We start from the raw sequence: 25,297 nt of genomic DNA, 5'->3' as shown, positions 1-25,297 counted from the left end.
TCTATCCCAGCAGAAAATCACTACCGTCTCCGTACTGGCTTGGGATTGTGTGTTGGGAACAGGCAAAGGCCCATGTCTCACCCATTTGCACCATGATGGGGAAGAGCAAGTACAAGCGCCTGTCTACCCCTGCATGCCCAAATCCACTAGACAGGCCAGACAGGCATAAACGGCGCACAGCTGTCTTGGTCTCCCTTATGACGCAGTGAGGCAGTGCAGTTCCGGGAACAATCTAGCCCATAATGAATACAGACTCTACAGATTCCAGATATTGGGCTAGGTAGAAAACCAGCATTACCAGCAAATCTGTTTGTTTCCTCTGAATCTCTTACCATTAAAACATCTCCTTGGTTCACCACTGTTATTTTCTTCTCTTCCAGGTGGGCTGCAAGGCCGCGATGGTTTTCTTTCAGTACTGCATCATGGCCAACTTCTTCTGGCTGCTGGTGGAAGGCTTGTACCTGCACACCCTTCTGGTCGTCTCTTTCTTCTCAGAGAGGAAGTACTTCTGGTGGTATATCCTGATTGGCTGGGGTACGCACTAGAGCCTTGAACGTGAATGGTAGGAAAATGAACTCAAAGTGACCTGGAGCTGTCTCAGGCAGGAGCTTAACCCATTAGCATGTGGGATCAGACAGACAGAGGTGATATGTGTACATTACCTTTCTGCCAGATGGTGTGAGTGGTGGTAGGATCAGATTCAGATGAGGTTGTCTCAGTGTTCTGTTTAGAATAAACAAAACGGTTGGCTTGAGTGCCCTCTTCCCCTTCCTGAAACCTTATTATGTCCCATAGTTCAGGCATTTAAGATTTAAAGCAGCTGGAGTTGTTTCTTCCTCACTCCGATGCACACAGGAGCCCTTAGAAATCTGAAACCACAAGTAGCCCCTATTTGAGAAAGCAAATAAACCATCTATTTATATGGTGAAATGAAATAAGCATAATCCAGACATAAGAACAGCCATACTGGGTCAGACCAAAGGTCCATCTAGCCCTGTATCCTGTCTTCTGAAAGGGCCCATGCCAGGCAAACAGAGGTTACGGACACTATCCCCACCCATCCTGGCTAATAGCCCTTGATGGACCTATCCTCCATGAACTTATCTAGTTCTTTTTTGAACCCTGTTATAGTTTTGGCCTTCATAACATCATCTGGCAAGAAGTTCCACAGGTTGACTGTGCATTGTGAATAAAAATACTTCCTTGTTTATTTTAACCTTCTGCCTATTAATTTCCTTTGGTGACCCCTTAGTTCTTGTGTTATGAGAAGGAATAAATAACACTTCCTCATTTCCTTTCTCCACACCAGTCATGATTTCATAGACCTCTATCATATCCCCTCTTAGTCGTCTCTTTTCCAAGCTGAAAAGTCCCAGTCTTATTAATTGCTGCTCATACAGAAGCCATTCCATACCCCAGTCACTTTTGTTGCTGTTTTTCTAAACTTTTCCAATACAATATATATTTTTAAGGTGAGGCGACCACATCTGCACGCAGTATTCAAGGTGTGGGCATACCATGGATTTATATAGAGGAAATATGATATTTTCTATCTGTCATTATCTATCCCTTTCAGACAGACAGTATGAACCAACCCCGCAGTCTCGGTTCATACCTGCCCAGTTTGGCGAGGGCCCAGAACTCTGGTTTGTAAAACAATCCTCATCCACCCACAACTTTGGAGTCAATGTCTCAATAGTGAATGAGATTGAGAGGTCGGATGGGAATAGGCCTAGAAGGGCCTTGACAGTGGAAACAATTAGCAACTGTCACTAATCCCTCTTCCTCTTCTGATAGGCGCACCATCAATTTTCATCACAGCCTGGACTCTCATCAACGTTCACTATGACAATATCGGGTAAGTCTCTGAAGAATTTAAGACACCTTAAAGGAAAACGTACCAGCAGCTAACTCTAAACTCTGCTCAGCAAGAACGACCTGTAAAAAATCTTCGAAAATCAAACTTTCCCTTTAGGACTGGCCTTTCTGAGAGGTGATACCGGCTTACGCAGCATAAAAAGAACTGTCTTAACAAGTTAAAATGACGAACATTCACTTTTAAATCTAATGAGCGAAAGGATGGGCTTGTTTTTCAAGCACAAGGCCAGGAGCCCCAAGATCTCAGTTCTAATCCTGGTTCTGACACATTGAATTTACTCCCTCTGTGATTCCCTTTCCCCATCTGTGCACACAGGTAATAATATTAACCTGATTCACAAGGGATTTATGAGGCCATGGCTAATTCATTATTGCTTCTAAAGGTCTTTAGCATGCTTGGATGGCAGCGGCTTTGGAAATGGAAAGTATTATGAAACATATTGGCCAAATTCATCCGTGGTGTAACACCGCTAATGCTAACTAAATTGAGATCAGTGGAGTTACCCCAAGAATGCATTTGGCCCATCGCGTGCCCTTATGACCCATTGTAAAACTACCAGAGGAGCCAATGGGAGTTGCACTTGCGTATCTGAGTGTATAGTTTGGCTCAATAGGTTAATGTTTTTGTTGATTATTTTAATCCAAGATTAAAGCAGTTGGGAACTGCCTTCTAGTCTCCTAAATGCACCCTTCCACCCATGTCACAAGTAATGGTGGCCACCAAGAAGTGACAATGTCATTATCATTGCGGCTGTGCTAATGTGGGGCTCATGTCTCACCTCCCCTTTCACTTGCAAATTACTGCACAAAGCCAACATCAATGGAGTATTCTTCTCATTTCCATCTGGTGACCCTGCTGGAGCCCAGGATCTCTGATAACAGCACCGCTCTGTTCAGGTGTTGGACTTTTTGTGGCTCCACAGAAAGTTACACTTCGGTGAAAACCTGCCAAAGATGCCACTTTGGGGACGGATCCTGTGAGGGTGCTGAGCGCCTTCGCTGTCCATTTCAATGGGAGGGGGACATCTTGCTGGACTGAGTGCTATGTTTGTGAGTGCCACAGTAACTGACTAAGCACCCCATGCCTCTCCCACCATAGTCTCCAGTGACCTTTTCCCAGCCAAACTCTTAGAGTCTGTACTCCACCCCCATCCTCCTGGGCCAATGCTTATGTTCTTCCTTAAATCTGGATCAGATAAATTGTGGCTAACAAGATGGGGCAAGTTTTACAAGTAACAAATGACATGTGAGTAATTATGACCCTATCCTGCAATCTGTACTCATGTAGAGTAATGCTTAAACAAGCCATCCTCCTAAAGCCAGTGGGACAACTTGTATGGTAACTATTAGTCAGAGTTGCACAATCAGGCTTTAGTTATGTGCATGTTGGGTACACCCTTCCACATGCAATTACTTACATTTTATCCAACTAATACCCTCCTTGCACAAAAAACCTGGTGCACTTTGCTCTTATGTCAGTGATCCAGGCATCTCAACTGGTCTCACTTCATATTGCTGTATGGTCACCAAAACCCATGTCCTGAGGATTACTGCACCCATTTCTACTGAAGTAGCTTTACTCCAACTGCATAAAACTGCTCTGATTTATGACTCTCTTCATAAATTCCCTATCAATTGAGACAGGGACCCAAGGTCCCTCCAGTTGTATTTGGCCATTTTGGCCACCCATTCTTCTCAGCTCTGTGCAGCTCGTATTAACTATGTAGGGTTCTCCCTCCCTTCCCCTTCCATTGCTCTCTCCTTGAAACGGCACTACGTTAATGTGCACTGCAGAACTTTTAGTGCGTACCAGCAAGTTCTACAGGAGCCAGTTACTATACAATACATGGGTGCACTTTAGAATTCACACCTTTCTAGCACACATTGCCATATCATGTAGGCAATCCTGAGACACTTCTTTCTTCTCAGATTCAGTTATTGAGAGTGGGGTTCTCAATTTCTCAGTGGCTTTGTGAAGACCCCCTTCATCTTCATCCCTCTTTTACCCTTATTAGTGGTCTGAGCACAGGATTGGGACTTTTCATCTGCTCACCATTGAATCTCCCTGTGATCTTTGAACAAGAGACACTTAGACTCTTGGCCTCAGTTTCTCTAATTATAAAATGGGAATAATAATCCTCAGTTCGCATGGACATCGTGAGCATTAATTGGTTACTAGTTCTAAAGCACTTTGACAAAAAGAAGTGCTGACCATTATCTTTTCCTTTATTCCCATTTTTGGGGCAAGTCTAAGCTTAAGAACATAAGAATGGCCCTACTGGATCAGACCAAAGGTCTATCTAGCCCAGTATCCTGGCTGCCGACAGTGGCCAGTGCCAGGTGCCCCAGAGGGAATGAATCTAACAGGTAGTCATCAAGTGATCTATCCCCTGTCGCCCATTCCCAGCTTCTGGCAAACAGAGGCTAGGGACACCATCACTGCCCATCCTGGCGAATAGCCATTGATGGACCTATCCTCCATGAATTTATCTAGTTCTTTTTTGAAGAACTAGATAATGCTGGATCAACTCAGCTGTGCTGTATCACTTTAAAGAAGATGCTCTACGCTGACAGGAGAGAGCTTTTCCATCGGCTTAGTTAATACAGCTCCCTGAGAGGGAGTAGCTATATGATCGGGAGAAGCTCTCCCACTGACATAGCACTGTCTACACGGTGGGTTAGGACAGTCTAAGTACCTCACTTTTGTGGGGTGGATTTTTCACAACCCTGAGCAACACAGTTATACTCTTATAGGTCTGTCACATAGACCAGACCTTTCTCTTTCTTTCACCTTCTGTGGCCTTCAAACCTGTTGCCATCTGAATTGTGTGAAAATAAAGATTCACTGGCCAGTTCATCCCAAACACCCGTCTTTAGAAGGGCCATTCTTAATTGTTGAAAAATAATATACCACAGTACACCTATCTCTTTAAAACTGTTTTACTTGAAATTTCACAGGGTTTCCCCAAAACCACAACTCATTCCAAGCTTGTTGGGAACTTGATGAAGTTCCCAACATATAAGATCTCTATATAAGATCTCTGGTTATCTCCCCCGAATGCCTGTATTAATGTTGTTCTTCCACTGACATCAGAGTACAGTGGTTTGCCCAGTATCTCACTGCAGCATTCCAGATTATCCCAGGAGAGCTGTGAAAACACTGCTAAGAATGGTCATACTCTCTCAGGGATGGTTTTGAGAGCAGTTCATCATGACCAGTGGAGCCATTCAGGCTTAAAATAAAGAACATTGTGTCCTAGGCAAAAGAACATATAACCCACAAGCGTGATCATAATAGTCCTTTCTGGCTTTAAAATCTGAGAGTCTGAGCTTTGAGAGGCTTGCTGGCTTGAATTTGTCTGCAGGGCAGCAACTATCATTTGAGTGTCTCATGAACCAATCTGGGATTTTACGGTTTGCATTCCCGGTGGCATATATTTTGCAAGAATTAAAGGAGGTCCCCTAACAGCCAGATGTGCCCATTTATTGAGCGTCCCTAAATGAACCTAAAAATGTATGTAATAAAATACGTATTTTAGTTGGTGCCTTTGTGCTCCAGTGCTGGGCACCTGGGCTTTTGAAACAGTGATAAAGTTGGTTCTCTTTAACATATACTTTATCTTATCATTATGTCTCTCATTCGTAAGTAACGTGTTTATTACAATGACTAGAGCTGATCATAAAAAAAAAAAGAGGAACAAAATTATAAATGTGTCCCTCTGTTAATAACTAACCAATTAATTCCATGAAGAAAAAAGGAAAAATAGTTGTAAACGTTCTCAAAAATGTTCCTGTTTACATTTAAAATTTTATAATTGACATTTCTAATTTCCAACCAAATGTTGACCAGTTAAAGACAACCCATATCACAACACATGAGATGAAATCCTTCATCCCATTAAAGCCAATGGGAGTTTTGTCATTAACATCAGTTGGGCCATGGTTTCACCCAGCAGGTAGTTACTGCTCTTTGCTCTGTGAAATCCCTGTCTGTGAAGCTTTGCATCTGAAATATTGGTAGCCTCCCAGATCGGAGCTTTTGTCAGATTTCTGCGTAACAGCCTGTTGGCTCTGATTTAGTTGTTATTTTCCTTTGTTTATTTGCAGGTGTTGGGAGGACATAGGCGAGTCCCGGTACTGGTTGATCATCAGAGCTCCTATTGCAGTTTCTATTTTGGTAAAGTATCAGGAATCTCCACTGACTGCAAAAGCCCTCATTAGTGAAAGCTCAGCACCTAGGTTATACGTGGATGGGTGTTCTGTAAATGGCATATGCAGGCAGTCACATGTAAGTGGATAGACAGACTAGAAAACAGTCTTTGCCAAGCATTTCTCTGATGTGGGTGAATTATCTTCACAGCATGGGCCAATCTAACTAACTGGGGTCAAAGTAACTTTCCCTAGGGGGCAGGTTATCCGGAACTGCCTGCTGAAGGGCTTGTTGTACCTTCCCCTGAAGCAGCTGGTGCTGGCCATTCTCAGAGCCAGGATACTGGATTAGTTGTACCCCAGGTCTGATCCAGTGTGGCATTTCCTGTGTTCTGCTGAAACTAATGCGAGAAGAGCAGATGTTTCCTTATTAGAGTCCCATTTGCAAAACCTTTCCACCCTTTAAGAAACAAGTCATGGATTAGAATGCCCAGGACCTGTTCCTGTGAGGTGTTGAGCCCTGCCTGAGGGTGACGTCCTTCCCAAAGGAGGTTTGACTTTGGGTAAGTTAGACTTCAGGAAGAGCTGAGAACTCTTGGCAAGTCTCATGAGGCTCACTGCACCTCGTAAGGTCCAGCCCTCAGTCCTCAAGATCCCTTAACACTTCATCCCCCAGCATCTGGGAGGAAAGGACAAGTGCTCAGATATTACAGTAGTGGGCAGTGGTATAAAGAAACTTCTGACAGCTGGAGGAGCATGTGGGAAAGGAGGTTGAGTTGCCCAACCTGGAAAGTTGGTGGAACCGATCTCCAAGAAAGAGGCACCAATGAGTGTTACAAACACTTTACCTCTGCTTTGAAAAAGGACAAAGATATTTAAGAACATATTGATTCACAGTAGCAAATAGATACATCTAAGGGGTGGTGAACTCTACCCATGTTAGTTTGACCTAGCTATGTCACTCAGGGATGTGAAAAATTCTCAAGAGACATAGTGAAGCTGACCTAAGCCCTGATGTAGACACCACTAAGTCATAGAATATCAGGGTTGGAAGGGACCTCAGGAGGTCATCTAGTCCATCCCTCTGCTCAAAGCAGACCCCATCCCCAGACAGATTTTTGCCCCTGACCCCGAAATGGCCCCCTCAAGGATTAAACAACAACCCTGGGTTTAGCAGGCCAATGCTCAAGCCACTGAGCTATCCCTCCCCACCATCAAGTCTTCCATCAAGCTAGCTACCAATTCTCTGAGAGGTGAATTTACTATCGCAATAGAAGAACTTCTTCTGTGGCTATAGTAAGTGTCTATGCCACAGCAGCACAGTTGCAGCTGTGTCGCTGTCACGTTTCTAGGGTACACATACCCTGACTTAGTTTCAAAAAACAATGTTCCAACTTTTCTCTTCCAGCATTAGGGTTTTCTCTGCCAGACCCCTCTGTCTCAGACCCTAGTTTCCTTTGCCCCAGAGAAGCTCTATCCTTTGTACTCTGGTTGGGAGCTAATCAGATCCACCTGATAATATGACTCGTTATTAATTAAACTGCACCTTCATGCATGGTTCAAGACCCAACCCACCAGAGGAGCCCTGCTTCTCAGTGCAGAGTCCTAGAGTCTGTCCCTTGTTACATGCAGTTAAACAGCTCTGTTATCAATACCCATACATGAGTCAGCTTCAGTTGTACACAAGTAATTCCCGCATCAGCAGGCAGTACTCCCACACATCTGGCAGCACAATTGGACCAAGGAATGTTATAAGCAGGTTGTCTGACCCAGCATACCTACCCATTTTTGGCCCCACCTCACCTGCTTGATTTTCATCAGACCCCTCATTTTCATCTCTTCCCTGCATTTGCCTCCAACCAATTCTCATTTTCTCTTGAACACATAAATAATATTCTCTGGTTGTAGTTTTGTTTCAAATGCAAAATTCAGTCCAGGCTTATCCGGAGATATTTAAACCTTCCCTGATGGAAATGTCTTAAAGGATTTAATTAAAAAAGATCACTTTTCTATAGGTGTTTTGCATCATCCTATAGAATCTAATAGAAAATTATCTCCTTGCTGTAGGTTTTTAGAGTAATTTCTCAAGGTTCTTTATCTAGTTCCCACTGAAGTCAATGGGAGTCTCTGATATCTAGCTCTTTCTGTGGGAGCTAGAAGAGGCAATAAAGCCCCATGATGTTTCTGAAGACACCTGTTGGTTCCATCCCTACTGATTCTATACAAGTTCTCCATTTGGGTGTTCATCTGGGTCCATCTGTGAGCAAGGACCTGAAATCAGATGAACTTCAGTTGAATTTAGCTTTGAGTTTGTTCCCCAAACTCCGGGCAAACATGTGGGAGGGGAAGGACAGAGAAAGCAACATCAACAAAACAAGATTTAACCAGCCCACACCAAACTGAGATCTCTGTCTTGCACAGAAGGGCTCCTCATGGCCAATGTATATTACCCTTTGCGTAAAGCAGATCTGCCTGCATCACCTGTCGCAGAGCTAATCTCAAGAACAAACATTTTTAATAACCGCTTTGTATTTTATTAACCTTGCTAAACTGAAATGAAATCTGTATCTGACGTATGTCAAAATATTTGTCTTCCAAATGTAACCTTTTTTAGGAGGAAATATACCTCATTCTACTGAGCTGGGAGGCCTACTATCTTTTGCTGTTCTTCAATAAAACAAGTCTAAACTTTTTTCTCAGCACAAAACAGACCCTGTCCAGTAATTATGATTTTCTTCTGCCTCAAACAAATCCATCACTAAAGCCCGTCCCCTTTGTCCATCTGCCTAAGCACAATCCACTCACATTTAATCTTCCCCGTTCACTCTCTCAGCCACCTAGGCTTGACACAGTCAATGCTGCACAGATGCTTGGGAAGCAGTTCAACTTTTCTGTTCGCTTACTACAACTTGCATGTTACCGATGCTGATTAGAATCCGCCCACTATGTCTAGGTGCCTGTGTGTCTGGGGCAAGCCTCTCTTGTTTTTGTCCTAGGCTAGTAAACATGATCAGAAACTATGGCAAGCAAAGTGGGATAGCTAAGATGAGGGTAATTAAGCACTGGCACACTCTGACCAAGGGCTGTAGTAAATTCTCCATCCCTGAGAGTCTTTCAATTAGGAGTCTAAAGGAGAGGTGTGCTGGCTCATCCCCAAGTCATTGGGCAAGATATAGGAATCGCTTGATGAAGTTCTCTAGCCTGGGCTGTGCAGAAGGTCAGACAAGATGATCACAGTGGTTCCTTCTGGCCTTTATATCTATGACAATATAAAATAAGAATCACTTGAGGGGTCATTAATAGTAAAGGATAAGGAAGGAGATTTTGTGCCCAGACTGGTCTAAATTCACACCAGGGATTCAAGTCTTCTCTGGTGTATATCATCTCCTGCTTATGAGTTGTACCAAGCAGCAGCATGGTTCAGAGGTTAGAGCACAGCTGTGGGAATTGGGGAGACCCGAGTTTTAGTCTTGCCAGCTGCTGTGTGACTTTGGGCAAGTCTCCTTTCTCTTCCCCACCCCGTGCCTCAATTCCAGCTATAAAATGAGGATAATAGTACCTGGCTTCCTTTACAGAGCACTTTGAGATCCTCAGATGCAAAGCAGAGCTGGGGATAATGCTCAGGGATCCCATGGTTTTATGCTTTGGCCTAGTCTGGAAGCAGATGCAATGAGCCAGTGTTACCAGTGATGTTAATTCCCTGCTGCCCTAGCTTGCCAGTGTGTGTGTGTGTGTGTGTGTGAAGAAGGCATGCCTGGTGAGGCGGATTAGGAACCTGTTTACAGTTCTCTCTGACACCATTCCGTGTATCTGCTTTTCGGCGCATGGCCCCAATCCCAGTCTGTGACGTGCCTGGCAGCGAGCCCCGTATCGCCGTCTACTGCGGGCCGTGACCTCCGCTGCTCAACTAACCGAAAAGCTCTAATCCTGCCCTGTCGCCAGCCCCCCCACGCAGCAGGACGTCGTGCAGAGCTGTGCTCTATGGGTTTGACATCATCATACTTGAGATATATGACACAAAGTCCCAAGCAGGCTGATGTCAGGCCCAAGATGGCTGCCATTCTGTCTCGGTTTACCATGTGCTCACAGAGTGGGGTTTTCTGCCTGTGGCTTTTTAACAACGGTTCGTTCCATGAACAGATCATTGAGGCAAAAGGAATACCCTCTAACAACTAGCTCTTGTCACTGCAGAAAGGGATTGTGGGAGTTTAACCCCCTTTTCTCTCTCTCTCTTCTTTCTTTCCTCCCCATTAGGTGAACTTCATCCTCTTCGTTTGTATTATCCGGATCCTATTCCAAAAGCTGCATTCCCCAGATGTCGGGCGCAATGAAACCAGCCAGTACTCGTAAGTCCTAGACTCTGTTTTCACCTGAACCATGCAGTTTTTGTGAGACCTGTCAGGCCAGGCTGTTTGCTTACCCAGAACCATCCTCTCTGTCTTCATTTGATTGATCCCACTCAGAAATGTTTTGAGTCGATCAAAGGTGTCTCAGATTAAGGGGTTGGGAGATATGCTAAAATAATCAAGCGCCTTGATGTCAAACTGTTTTTAGATGGGTCAGGAGCCTTGCTCCTAGGAATAGCAATGAACAGATGAGCTCCATGATGACACTTCTTTGTAAGACGAACAGGTGCTTGATTTGTACATTCACCATTTACTGGGTTCAGTTGTCAGAGATGGCTAAAAGTTTCCTGAGGCTGAGGAAGAACGGGCCAAAGCTTCCCCTGGTACAAACCTTCACAGCTCCACTGAAGTCTCTTTGCATTCGGCAGAGCTGGACCATTTTACATCAGCAGAGAACTTGGCCCAGTAATTTCACATCCAGAGTAACTAGATCTAGCCCTTGGAATCCTCATCCATCGTGAAGTCTTTGGGGTTCAGCCAGACCTCAAGCTCAGTATGTGCTGCCCAGCAGGGGCCTGCTTCGCTAGTACCTACTTAATCAGGCTTTTGGTGAAGACTTTGGGGGGAACTCATCAGGTCCTCGGTATTGTCTCCAGAACCATAGTCTTATCTGGCAGCTCTGTGTCGCAAGGCACTGCAACCATGAAAGTGATACAGAAAAAAACAGAGTGAGGAATAGAGAGGTGACTGCAGACCATAGTGGACACAGTTGTCTGGAATCCTGTACAGACGAGGATAGGTTATTTTCATGGTTTAGTGAAAAATCAAATGGATTTAATGTCAGGCATTTGTCCAGAAAGAAAGCCTGGGGGAAGGGGAGTGGCGTGGGATAACTGATAGGAAAGTTCAACCTGTTCTGTGTTCCCCATAGGCAGATGCAGAATGGCTTCTGTCCCCCAGCAAGCTCCAGACCAAGGAAGGGCAAACTACGTCCCGCGAGCCGAATCTGACCCATCAGGGCTTTCAAGCTGGCCTGTGGGATTGCCAGCCCCATGGCACAGCAGGGCTAAGGCAGGTTCTCTGCCTGCCCTGGCCCCGCACCGCTCCCGGAAGCAGCTGGCACCACGGCCCACTCCTGCTCCAGACTCTGCTGTTACAGTATGTTCTGGCTCCTCCCCAAAAGGCGGAGCAACAGGAGAAGCCCTGGATTCCACTTCAGTACTAACAGCATGTGACTGACTTCAGTGGAGTGACTTCTGATATACACCAGTGTCTGTGAGATCAAAGTCAGTCTCACTGGGCAAGATTCTGGTCTCAGTTAGATCAATGTAAACCTGGAGTAAGTCCATACAGCTCCACAGAGTCACTCCAGCTTAAAGTTATATAACTAGGGTCCAACCAAATTCATGGTCCATTTTGGCCAATTTCATGGTCGTAGGATTTTTAAAATTGTAAATGTCACGGTTTCAGCTATTTAAACCTGAAATTTCACAGTGTTGTAATTGGAGTGGTCCTGACCCTAAAAGGAGTTGGGGGGTCACAAGGTTATTGTGGGGAGGTTGCAGCAGTGCTACCATTACTTCTGCGATGCGCTGTCTTCAGAGCTGGCAGCTGGAGAGCTGCAGCTGCTGGCCAGGAGCGCAGCTCTGAAAGCAGAGCCGCTGCCAGCAGCAGTGCAAAAGTAAGGATGACATGGTATGGTATCGCCACTCTCACTTCTGCATTGCTGCTTCTGGCGGGGTGCTGCCTTCAGAGCTGGGCGCCCGGCCAACAACCACCGCTCTCCAGCCACCCAGCTCTGAAGGCAGTGCAGAAGTAAGGATGGCAATACCGCAATACCTCCTAGAATAACCTTGTGACCACCCCTCCCCTGCAACTCTCTTTTGGATCAGGACCCACAATTTCAGAAGCACTGGTCTCCCCCCATGAAATCTGGTCTTTTGTGTGCTTTTAGCCTATACTATACAGATTTCACAGGAGGAGACCAGATTCCATGGTGCGTGACACGTTTTTCATGGCCGTGAATTTGGTAGGTCCCTATATAGAACCAAGATCAGACACCGACCCATTTTTGCATCTTGCTGCTGTCCTGAGTCAGCATTTGGAACAATCTAGATCTTTACAGAGAGATTCCTAGAACAATTTGTGTTAGAAAGGATTTCCAGTGGGTCATTTAGTTCATCCTCCTATATGATGAAAGGACTAATTTCAGCATCCTTACTCTGCCCTGAAATTTGGGTGTGTCTCAGAGCCTTGAAAATCTCTTGTGATGGTGATTCCACTTTCTCCACTTGAACTGTTCTTAGTCACATAAAGGAAATGCCATTTGATCTTCCTATTTCCCTGCGGCAGCTCGCTAAAGCCTGTTCATTCTTGTTCTGTTTTCCCTGACCAGCATGTGTTATTGGTCCCTACCTTTTCTATTACATCCCTTTATGTATCTGTAGTCAGATGTCGTGTCTCCCCCTCCGATTACGATATCCCTGTTGAAGTGCTGGGATTAAATCAGCATATTGAAATATGTTCTAGAATGAACAGTGTTGTCCTGGGGCCAGATTCTCACCTTCATTGGGTAACTGGCTTCCATTAATCTCAGTGGAAGTTGTGTGTGTGTACAAAGGGAAGGATTCGGTCCTACTGATCTAGGAGGTGGACTTGGTCTTTTTAAAAATGTTCCCAGTGTATTAATGCTGGAAAAAGCTACCAAGAATTCCTTGCTTTACCCATAGACAAAGATATGGCACAAGAGGAAGTAAGACAAGCTTCCCCACACTGCACCGCCAATGTGCCCCTCTTGGGCAAGCATAGCCTTCCCCATATCTACCACCCCTCTCCCTACACTTCCTTCTGCAAAAGCTCCACTAGCCCAAGCAGACTCAAACAGGTTGAAGAGCCCAGGAGTCCCTGGTGACCCAGAGGCATCTTGCTGTTGCCAATCTCTGTGACGTGGAAGGAGATCACACACTAGGGTGATGAGTGGCTGTGCAGAACCCTGAGCTGGCTGGATAGACAGGCCCCTGGTTAAACAAGGGGAGTTGAGCCTCAGCACTCCTTCAGTCCTTGTTTTTTCTGCTGCCAACAAGGCAGGGCAGTTGTACTACGTGCTTTTGTTAGATGTTGACTCGTGTGGTGGGAAATAGACTGAGACTCTCAGGGCTGGAATTTTCAAAGGAGCCCAAGAGATTTACGTGCCAAAATCCCATCAAACTGAACACCTAATTCCCTTAATGCCTTTGAAAATCCCAGACTCACGGCACAGAGGCCATTGTAGCAGTTTGTGGCTGGGCCCTCTTGGCTCCTGCCTCTGCTAGGCTGAGTAAGTCACTCAGAGCACCTGCGGTTCAGTAACCACTGGTGCTTTTTATTGACAGGATTGTGCTCTCACCACCTTCGCACCGTGCAGCTTACACAATGCTGGGTTCCTTGTGTCTGAACCCAGGAGGGAAGGGCTTTCTCCCTGCCTACACTCCCTCGCTTTCCTCCCTCCCATCTCCCTGGCTTCCTTCTTCCCAGCCTTACATAGCCCTAGTCTAATTGGGCTGGCAGCTGGCTCTCATTCCCCAATTAGGGCAGGCTCTTTCCAGCCAGCTCCACTTTATTCACCTAACTGGGTTAGGTGGGGCAAGGGGTCTGATTTTGCAGTCATTCTGCTCAGCACCCTGTCACAGCCACCAAACATCCATCATATGGTAACAACTCTCAGGGCCTGTCTATGTTACCCGCCGGATCGCTCTCCCATCGGCTCCAGTACGCCACCAGAACGAGAAGCGCAAGCGGGGTTGACGAGAGTGTCAGCTGTTGATTTGCTGCTGTGAACACACTGCAGTAAGTAAATCCAAGTACGTCGATTTCAGCTACACTATTCACGTAGCTGAAGTTGCGTATCTTAGATTGCACCCCCGTGGTAGTGTAGACAAGCCCTCAGTCACTGCTGATGTAGGCTGGATTTGAACCAGCAGTCTAACAGTATAAACCTTGTGTTGTTCAGCCCATTCCTAATCCATCAAACCCCGCACTGCCCCAGGGCAGCATTCCACCCTGGGCTACCAAGTGCACAGTGGAAACTCCCTCTGCTACACCCCTGAAAGTGTGCCGCAGACTTGGGGCACCTCTCTTCAGGCAATAGCAGGGAGCAGTCCCTACACTCAGGCGTGCAAAGACTATGGTCGTGCTTGGCTGCTGCATGCAACCTTTGGCCCACTCCCACTTCAGACACCCCCAAAGCAGCTGGGCACAGAATGGCCCTTTGTGCTGCAAAGTGGAACTGCAAGAATAATCCTGCCTTGCATTCTTCTTGGGTTTCAGCACTTCTGTGCTATTCTGTGCAGGGACTTATGCTCTGCCCATCACTTTTTGGTATCTGGGAACCTATCAGAAGTACAAAAGTTCATATCTTGCATTTGTTGAGCACGCAGGAATGATTTTGCTTCCTACCTGAAATGTCCTTGCACTGAATTACACACTCTTTCAAATTCCATGCTCAATCAGTGTCCTTTTGGCCAGTCTGGGTTGGTATAAGTGGATGTCACTCCCAGCCAAGTCACTGGATTTGTGCCTGCTTACACCATACTGAATTTGGCCCTTGGGACCAAATGTGACCCTCAGTTACATTGGTGCAACCTGATTGACACCAGTGGAGTTGCATGAGTGCAACTGATGGCAGGATTTGGCCCTCAGTATCCAGAAGGCTCCTGCCAACTGCAGAGGTATGGTCTGGATGACCCGAGGGATCTGTTGTTCATCATACCTGTGAATTCTTCCTGCCAAAGCTGAGATAAGAATTTGTTTTAGTCTAACAGAATCTGAGATCTCACCGCCCCCTTTGCTCCTCCCAACCCAACACTGTTTATTGAAGAAATAATCTGTTGACACATTGACGGTATCTTTCAATGCTTGCCAGTTCCATCTGAGTCCAAGTCTCCAAGCCCGGGTGTGCTGTTGATTCATTCATTAATGCTACCGCCATGGAGCTGTGCTTTAATTTATTGTAAAACGTATAGGAACTCCTCATGAAAAAGCCTTTTGAAATTACAGACAATCAAGCAGCCTGGGGACAACAATATTTCAGGCAAAACAGAGGATAAAACCCCATATTTTCTGTAACAAGAACTTTGCGCTTAATTAATTCCATAAACATTCTATTCTACGTAGGTTCTTATACCACCTCCATTCATGCATTAAGCAATGTCACTAACATCTGGCGTGTGGGGGTCGGGTTTCTTTCTCCTCCTCTCCCAAGGGTGAGGGAACTGTGTCTGCAGTGTTGTGTGTTGGTAGGGCTGGGGGGAGGGTTAATGTACACACTGCTATGTGTGTACTAGACAAGGCGGGTGGTAGAAGAGCTCCTTGCACTTGAAGGAGAAGGCAGTGAAGTTTGTGATGGTCATTAGTTCCTTGGGGAGTTCATTCCACAGGCTGGGACCAGCCCCTGAGAAAACTCTGTCTCCCACAGCCATGTTTTACTCTGATGGTAGGAAGTGCCATTCTGCCAGAAGAGTCAGCCACTGTCTTTATCGATGGGGCAATAATCAGTCTTTTAGATCTCCCGGATCAAGGCCATTTAGTGCCTTGAAGAGAAGGACTGAGACCTAGAACTTGACTCATTATTTTATGGGAAGCCAGCATAGGGAGCAGAGGACAGGTCTGGTGGCTGCCGTTAGCACATCTTCCAGAGCAGATTTGTGGCTGTGTTCTGTATTGTTGGAGTTTCTCAAGAGTGGATGGCCTCATGCCCGAGTAACGCCCATTGCTATAGTCCAGCCAGAAGGCGACCAATGTGTGTGTGTAACCAAGGCCACATCGTCATGGAGATGGTAGAAAGTGTTATTCATGGTGACTGCAATTGACATCCATGGAGTTACACCCGTTTGAGCTTTATGGCACAGGGAGGTAGGGGGCAAAGGCGGTATTGCTCTGTCTTATGGCAGCTGCATCAGGGTGATGTGTTCACAGCACCTGCCTTGTTCAGCAGATGAGTTGCTGTCTTTTGTAGCTGCAGCTTTTTCAGATGTAACAAGTCGCAGTCGCCAGATCTGAAAATCATGATTGCATGGATCATGATGACAAGGACAGTGTGTCACAGGCAGGGGGCACAGTCTTCTGGTCAGTGGTAGATGACAGGGGGGAGGGATAGCTCAGTGGTTTGAGCATTGGCCTGCTAAACCCAGGGTTGTGAGTTCAGCCCTTGAGGGGGGCCACTTAGGGATCTAGGGCAAAATCAGTAGTTGGCCCTGCTAGTGAAGGCAGGGGGCTGGACTCAATGACCTTTCAGGGTCCCTTCCAGTTCTCTGAGATAGATATATCTCCATATATTTATATGTTTTGCTGCTGTTGCATTTGGCCACCCTATGGCAGCAAAGAATCCAAAATGACCCAGGTTGTGACTCAACTTACTCTGAGGGCAGCCGCCCTGGTGGTGGGGGATGCTATAGCAGAGGCAAGCTTTCCGAATGCCTCCCTGTTCCTGCAGGATCAGTCTAGATTGGGATCAGCTCTAGTCAGTTGCTTTACACCCGGGTGCTGACTTCAGCTTGGCATTAGGGGCCTGACAAGCCCATCAAAGCTGGGAATCTGGTCATTGAATCTGGCGATTGAATAGGCTTTGGACCATGTCCTGTGAAAGTTGAGGAATTCTTCTGGGAGGCAGCATTTGACCCAATGGAGAGGTAGAGATGGGTGTCATCTGTGTACTGCTGGCATGTCGGCCCTATCCGCCCTACCAGCAGCTTCTACAGGTGATGACTAGAAGGAGGTGAGGAGGAAGACCATGCCTTATGAGATTGTGCATGTGAGGGCCTTGGCAAGGGAGGAACAGCTGCCCCCATAACACCCTAATGGCCTTGGCCGGAGGGGACAGACCTGAGCCATTTCAGGGCATTTCCCTTCCCCACGTTAGCCTCAGTGAGGTGGGACTGGAGTCTGAGTCCTTGGAGATCGATGGTGTCAAATGTCCCTTGAAGTTTTGCATTTCATTTTATTTCAGTCAGTTGAATCTGATTTCTGTCTGTAATTAGATGTCAGAAATGATCTGCCATTCCTAATTAGAGCCCTGATTATCCTCTTTGGGGCCATTAGGCTCTAACACTGCTCCTCCTCCTGCTTTGGAACACGTGGGCTGCTCCCGCCGCTCTGTGTTATCATCGCTCTCAGCTAAATGTCTGATTTCTCCTCTAGAACCCAGACTGTTCTGCAATCCCAAGCAAAGGCAGTCATGGGTTCCGTTCGGCTTGTGGAGATGAAAAACAGTCTCTGGCGGAAGTGAAGGAAATACCTCCCCTTGAGTTGATAAGCATAAAAATGTCACATGCTAGAGTATCTATGCACCTGAAGCAACCAGCCGTGGGTGAGCCCCGGGCAGAGGGGAACTACAGCGGCTTTGTTGCTTAGACTCGGCTGCCAGCACATGTGCCGCAACGGTTGCTGTTAATAAGGGGGGAAATCACGTCTCTGAAAAACACTGTAGCCATCACCACGGGCCACATCTTCAGCTAAGGTGAAGCAGTGTAGCTGGATGGACATCCCTGGAGACTTGCTGTTGCACACCTGCGGAGATGTGGCTCCAAATCTCTGAAGCACTAAGGCCCAGATCCTCAAAGGTATTTAGGCTCCTAACTTCCACTGATTTTCTTCAGTGAACATCAGGAGCCTAAATACCTATGAGGGTCTGGGTTTAATTCCCCCTCTTCTGTTACTACCCACTGCTTATGCTTTCAGAGCTTTAAAATTCCACCTCCAGCACAAAGTGAATTCCCTTGCATCACACTCAGGGGCGGCTCCAGGCACCAGCGCAGCAAGCGCATGCCTGGGGTGGCAAGCTGGGGGGGGTGGCATGCTGGTCGCTGTGCGGGCAGCAGTCAGGCAGCCTTCGGCGGCGTTTCTGCGGGAGGTCCGCCGGTCCCTCAGCTTCGGTGACAATTCGGCATCGGGTACGCCGAAGGCATGGGACCAGCAGAGCACCTGCAGAGCCGCCGCTGAATCCACGTGACCGGCGGACCTCCCGCAGAAACGCCGCCAATGGCTGCCTGACTGCCATGCTAGGGGTGGCAAAAAACATGGAGCCTCCCCTGATCACACTGACCCGCCCTCCCTGCACCACAGGTGGGTCATTAGGGCTGCAGGCGCATCAGCAGCCAAATTTCCTGCCCTCTCGTGCCCGTCGTTGTTGTGCCCTTTTCCTTTACAGCTCATGTTTTTCTTTTGGACAGGAGACTGGCCAAGTCCACCCTGCTGCTGATCCCGCTCTTCGGCGTCCACTACATCGTGTTCGCCTTCTTCCCCGACAACTTCAAAATAGAGATAAAGCTCGTCTTCGAGCTTGTGCTCGGCTCCTTCCAGGTGCGTCACCCCTTTGGCCTGGGCCAAGGCCACCAAAAATCAGGGCGAGTCTTTCAGAACTGCGGTGCTTCATAGGAACGACCGTGGGAATAAGGAAATGTGTGAAGGTGGTTTCACTAGCACATGTCCAGTCCTGCTCTCATGGCATGGGTGGGTTACTGTTGTGCATTCTCATATTGCCTTTCACCTCCTGGCACTTCAATATGTTTTGCCAACAGTCAGCTAAATCCTACGGTCTGTACTCAGATGCCACAGAGACAGCATTCTGTTAACTGCAATGCGAGGCAGGATTTCTATTGACCGCAATGGGGCTTGTTGCATGAGTTAATCCAGAATGAGACCCAGGGGTGGCAGTGTGACCTAGTGGATAAGACACTGAACTAGGACTCAGGAGACCCATGCTCCTGTCACTGTTCTTCTGCAGGATGACTTTGGGCACATCACTTCCCTCCCTATGCCTCAGTCTCCCCAGCTGTAAAATGGGGATAATGATACAGCCTTCTTTTGAGGTATGATGCTGCTTTGATAAAAAATGCTAGGGGTTATTTCAACCATTAGATACATACATACACACACTTCATTTCAATCAATGTTCCGCTCTTAACGCAGGCCCTGGTTCTGCACAATGATTAGCGCTCATTGATGGACTGCCTCCTGTTGTACAATCAGTTTCAGCCAGTCTTCTGTCTTGAGAACTGAGTATGTGTTTTATCACGTACTGTACCACTTATGTGCTTTGGTTGACAGTGAAATAGCTAGCAAAGCTCACATTTAAATCTTCATTTGGCATCTGAATTAGCACCTTACAGAGATAGACGGGGCAGTTCAGAGCTATCATTTCAGGCTGCCTGCAAACTCAGGCAGACATCACTGAACTGGTTTGCCCTCTGTTCACATTTTCAGTATTATCTCCACAATTGTGAGAGCCAGAGATGGACTTTTTTCTTTTTTAAAGAAAGCCGAGATTCTGAAGAATAAGATGACATCGTAAAAAAAAGTCCCAAGGTCACCATCTAGGCATGACACAGCCCAATTCAAATCCTGCACTTTAGTAAGGGAGCTAAAATCAAGCAGCCTCTATCTGTACCGGGGAGACTGTTCGAAGTTTCCTGGCTATGGTTCCTGTGTCCAAGGCTATGGTTGCAGCTGTGTGTTCTGACCAAGTTAAATGTAGCCTTTCTGATGGTGAGGTTCTAAGTGCATGTTCTCTCTTCCTCCTCCCAGGGCTTTGTGGGGGCCGTTCTATACTGTTTCCTCAATGGGGAGGTAAGATCCACAGTATTGCTTGGGCAGTGCTTGTCACTAGGATGAAGTGAGTGATTGAGAAGTTCCGTTCCTTACATAAGCCCATTGGGGCCACCATGGTAATCAGATACTGGCTTTGCATGTGAATTATAGTACTCACGGTGCTGAGGGGGGCGCTGTACAGTGCCGAGTCCCTCTTGTATTCACAGAACAGGCAGAAAGTGGAGGGTTCTCCCCCTGCCAGTGTGCCTCAGTCCTGACTGGGAGTGACCACACTTGGTGGTGAAGGTGCAGCCAGTCTCCAGTCCACTCATTCTTTGGCCTCTTTGCTGAGCCTGGCCCTGATCCTGTTGAAGCCACACAGGCTTTTGCCCTTGACTTCAGAGCAGCAGGATCAGACCCAGTGCAGCGTGCAGGCTGGTGAGTGCAGTGAGTTTTGTACCATGGAGCGTGTGTCCATTGGAAACTGGACTGAAACCCACCAAATTCACAAAAGTCACAGAGCAGAGGTGAGCCGGGGAGAACGTTTAGCCCCCTACTAACTCAAGCAGCATTCACACCAATAAAGTGAGCAGTGAAGAGATGGGGGCAGCTGTGTAATACAGCTTTGGGTTTGTATCCCAGCCTCCCCATAAGCTCAGAGATGCTCAGAATCAGATCTGCTCCATCTCCAAGGCAGCCTTTGGATCCTCCCTGTATAGTCTGTGCTATGATTTCTGACCTGGGTGTGCTGAAAGCACCCTATAATTCATCCCATAGCCTACAACCTTGTGCCATAGAGTTAAACGGCTGTGCAGTAACTCTTTGTGCATGGTAGCCCGTGTTTGTTGATGGTTCAAATCCTGCTCCCTGGCTCAGGAAGACCAATGCCCTCTGCGCACTAAACAGTGCCACAGCTCTGCAAAACATATCTTTGGTGAAAGGAGTTTGTGAATGAAAGATGTTTCCTAATTACCCTCATAAAAGGAAAAAAATGTGTCAACAGTCAAGGTCATTATAATTCCTTCATTGTATTAGCCAACCAGCCCAAAGACTGCTATGTCCCTAACTGGTGCATCTCTTCACTGCCTGTCACTTAGCTTTAAAGTTCTTACCTGCTGATATCAGTTCAGTGGCCTTTGAGAACTGGTCTCTGCTGGCCTTAAAATAGAGGGTGATTCTCCATGTCCAACTCAACACCCATTTCCTTCTCCAAGGGACCATCCTTGACTTCTCAGGGAAGGGGGATTGCTTGTTCCCAGTTCCACCACGGCGTTGGTGCCAGAGCCAGTTAGCAGCTTCTAGTAGGAATTTAATTAAGCCAGCTCGCTGGTAAAACTAAACCAGACCAGCAGAAAGGAGCTCCATCCACTAACGTGCTTCTCCATCCCCACCTAGGTCCAAGCTGAGCTGAAGCGGAAGTGGCGCAGGTGGCACCTGGAGAGGTTCCTAGGCTCTGACATGAAATATCACCACCCGTCCGTCGGAAGCAACGGTACCAACTTCAGCACTCAGATCTCCATGCTCACCAAGTGCTCGCCTAAGACTCGCAGGTGCTCCAGCTCCCAAGCAGACTTCTCTCTGGTCTGAGGGGGAGAAACGCCCCCAGCACGGAACACTTGAGAGAAACCATCCAGGAATTTATTTAAAGCTGAAGAGTTGTTTTTAAACAAGACGATTCCCATGAGTCAAACAAAGGGCATGAAACTGGAAAAGCCTCTGACGTCCTGAAGGAGAAGAGACAAGTCAGGACACAGAGATCTATTTTCCTTCTTTCCAGATCTTTAACTACAGGCTTGTCCCTGGGCAATGGAGAAACTCACAAACTGACTATTAAACTTGTGCACAACTCCAGCTTGCCTGGGGAGGGCGTAGGAGGTTCTGAAAGGCTCGTGAATAGGGGGCGAGGGATAATTAATTGCTTCACCTGAGCCAGCTTTTCGGAAACAGGTAGAAACAATGCACTTTTTCAAATGAGCCAATGAGAAAAAAACATGCTTTTAATGTGCCAAGAGTCCGATCGGTAAGGGACAGCAGTGAGATGAGGAAGGACCTACAAGCAGGGGACAGATTGTAGTAGGGTGCAGCATTGTGCGCATCCAGACGCGTTTCACATTGCTACAAATAAGCTGAAAGACCAGAAAGTCATCTCATAGGCTCCGGAACCAGAGTGGAATCTGCAGCTCGCCAACAATCTGTATTGCCCTCATTAATAAAAGCTCTGAGTACCTCCACCGTCGACGACGCCTCTGAAATGTAGCTTGCTGAGGAGCTAAAATGTAAATGCCCTCTTCTGCACTATACTCGTTATGTTTTTTTAAAACAGGATATAATAGACTTGCATGGCTAATGTATATAAACAAGGTACAGGTGCCAATTCAGTTGCATTGCTGTGTTTTTCACAAAAGAAACCCTCTCTGATTAAGCTTGTGATAAATCTTAGCATATTTTTACAGCAGGAATCTGGGGATTTGTGGGGAGGATGTTGATTTATAATAAGTTTGTACCTGAATAATGCACACTGCAGGGAAGGGGAGACTTAGCAGTCACGTAGTGCTTGATTGAATCAGACCCTCCGTCAGGAGCCACTAACCAGAGTGAAGAATTAACTTAATAGCAGTAGGCAGAATGGGCTTTGGCAAAACAAGCTTAGATCCACAAGTAACTGGCACTGCAGGAGTTTGAAATAGGAAAGGGGGAGCAGTGGGGCTATGAAATTGATCCCTACTTCAATTATTCCAAACAGCTTTTATCCTCCGATGAAGGTATCGCAATGAAAATCATTAGATCTTCAATAAGCGTGATACCATACCTTCTGTCTACTTTCCAACAACCCTGACATGTACATATCCAGGCACGAGCCCCATTTGAAGTGTGTATATAGCTCCCATTAACACCAGTGGGCATTTTCTTTTTCTTTACATTTTTGGGGTGAATTTAATGCTGCTCCAGAAAGCCAGATCGACAGCTCTGGAGATGTGAAGTCCTCTACTTAGACTCATAGAACCATAGGATTAGAAGGAACCAAAAGGGTCAGCTAGTCTAAACCTTGGCCAAAATGCAGGATTTGTTGTGTGTCAACTCTCCAAGACGGATCTCTGCCTCTTCTTGAAAACCTCAAGTGAAGGAGCTCCCATGATTTCCCTAGGTGTCTGTTCCACTGTCCTACTGTTCTTGCAGTTAGGATTTTTTTTTCCTTGAGATTTAATATAAATCTGTTGTGCTGTAGTTTGAACCTATTGCCTCTTGTCCTGCCCTCTGTGGCAAGAGAGAACAATTCTTCTCCATCTTAGCTCCCCTCTCAGAGCAACAACAGCAAGGACAGTGCCAGTTTCCTCCCCCTTATTCTTTTGTATGGCTGGTGGAGAGCAGCAACTACAATCTCACCTTAAGTTGATCAAGCCAAATGGCTACTTCAGGAGTAGCCAAATTTATTGCAGTGATGTCATCTTCATATTTATAAATTGGGCAGTAGGTGCCGATATGTTTGACAGCCTGTCATGGGGAACACATTTGCATGGTGCAGAGTCCTTGATTTTCCATTTGAGCATTAGATGTCCGCATCTCCCATGGTTGGTTCAGAGTGGACCAAGATGACTGTGGAAGGTTGAACCCAGGAACCTTCTGCATGGGATCCGGCACAAGATGCTTCCTCTTTCGCGCTACTCACCCTAACCATCCCCACACAAAGAAACACTTGCTGTAAAACTAAAGCGCTGTGGTAATCACTGTTGTAAGGTGTATCATTCCAGTCTCAGGGCTGGTCTATACTACGAGGAGAGATCAACCTAAGTTACGCAACTTCAGCTACGTGAACAACATAGCTGAAGTTGACGTTCTTAGATGTGCTTACCACGGTGTCTTCACTGCGGTGTGTCAACAGGAGATGCTCTCCCCCAGATTCCACTTGTGCTTCTTGTTGAGGTGGAGTACCAGAGTCGACACTAGAGCAATTGGCAGTCGGCAGTTGGCAGTCGATTTATCGTGTCTATACTAGACACGATAAATAGACGCCCGCTGGATCGATCTCTGCCCATTGATCTGGCTGATAGTGTAGACAAGCCCTCACTTACCCTGTTTTTACACTGGTGAAACATGATTGACTGGAACAGAGTTACTCCTGATTTTACATCAATGTCAGTGAGATGAGAATCAGATCCTATTGTATAGCTTACAACAGCAATAATTTCATTTGGGGGTTTCAATCAGCATGCTGCAGAATTTTTTTTAAAGGGCGTGACCCTCCTGCGCACTTGGAGTAATAAGAATGATGCATGCACATGGAAGGGAAGATATAATAGTCCTTCAATGTTTTGCATATCATGAGGGTGAGAAAAAGAGAGCTCCAGCTGTACATTAAAAAATTGCTTCTGTTCATGCATGGGATGCTGCATCACTGGGCTTTGTTATTAAAGGGGAATGCCACCTTTAAGCTTTGTCTGGAAGCAGTTGCAATTCTGTGCCAGGCAATCACCCCGTTTCCAAGAGTAGACCTGAAAATCATAGTCCTTGGGCCATATTCTGACTCCAGTTTGGAGGATGGCACCATGCTGGGAGAAATTAATCCTGGAATGGTGCCGGCTTATGCCTGTGCTGGGCTTGGTCCGTGGACGTTTCCAAGGGAGTAACTGTGGGCACCACTTAGTCATTTACATGGAGTTTCCCCGACGTCTGTGTTCCCCTAGTGTTCAGATCTTAGAGGGAGAAAAATACCAGCAAGGGTGAAGTCAGCTTTTTATGCTTGTTCATTCACAGAGAACAGAAAAAGGAGGCAGGCGGTGGTGGGGGACAGGGACGGGAATTTAAACAAAACCCATGTTTGCGTAAAGTCCTATGGCTGGGGTCCATGTGCTAGACTCTTGGGCCAGATCCTCAGCTGCTGCGAATTGGCATCGCTCCTTTGAAATCAATGGAGCTCTTGGAACAATGACTACACCAGTTTATACAAGCGAGGAGTAGGTTACCCCAGCTGAGAAGCTGATCGCAGATTTCTGGGGCATGTCCCGCACTCATTCCGTGCACGGCACTTCCACTGATGACAATGGAATGTGGAGAAAGACAGAAAACGCAAGCACAGGATATGGCTATGCTGCAGTCAGAGATGTGATTGCAGCACGTGTAGGCATACGCAAGCTAGCTCTAAGCGAGCGAGCTCAGGTACCAATAGCAGTAAAGCCACAGCAGTGTGTGCTGTACAAGCCCACCCAGATCCCTGGGTACCTACTCAGGCAGTAGCATGCACTCAAGTCCATGCTGCTAGGCTTCACTGCTACCGCTATCCATGTTGCCATCACACCCAGACTCCAGTACAGAAGGGCAACCACGGGGACATTTGCAGATGTGTCCCGTTGCCCTTCCAACATTTT

At 46.8% G+C, this 25,297-nt stretch overlaps 1 protein-coding gene across 1 annotated transcript in view; it reads left to right on the top strand.

Moving 5' to 3' along the window:
• VIPR1 (vasoactive intestinal peptide receptor 1) overlaps positions 1–23,777 on the top strand; it is a 187,073-nt gene extending 163,296 nt beyond the window's left edge. The window contains exons 7-13 of the mRNA XM_032779886.2: positions 381–534; positions 1,798–1,858; positions 5,986–6,055; positions 10,282–10,373; positions 18,578–18,707; positions 19,932–19,973; positions 21,330–23,777. Of these exons, the coding sequence (XP_032635777.1) occupies positions 381–534; positions 1,798–1,858; positions 5,986–6,055; positions 10,282–10,373; positions 18,578–18,707; positions 19,932–19,973; positions 21,330–21,521 (741 nt within the window). The 3' untranslated portion in view covers positions 21,522–23,777. The remainder of the gene's footprint in view (positions 1–380; positions 535–1,797; positions 1,859–5,985; positions 6,056–10,281; positions 10,374–18,577; positions 18,708–19,931; positions 19,974–21,329) is intronic.
• Positions 23,778–25,297: the final 1,520 nt, after the last annotated feature.

The sequence above is a fragment of the Chelonoidis abingdonii genome, chromosome 2, assembly GCF_003597395.2.
Source record: "Chelonoidis abingdonii isolate Lonesome George chromosome 2, CheloAbing_2.0, whole genome shotgun sequence".
NCBI lineage: Eukaryota > Metazoa > Chordata > Testudines > Testudinidae > Chelonoidis > Chelonoidis abingdonii.
This window is presented reverse-complemented; position numbering and strand designations above follow the sequence as displayed.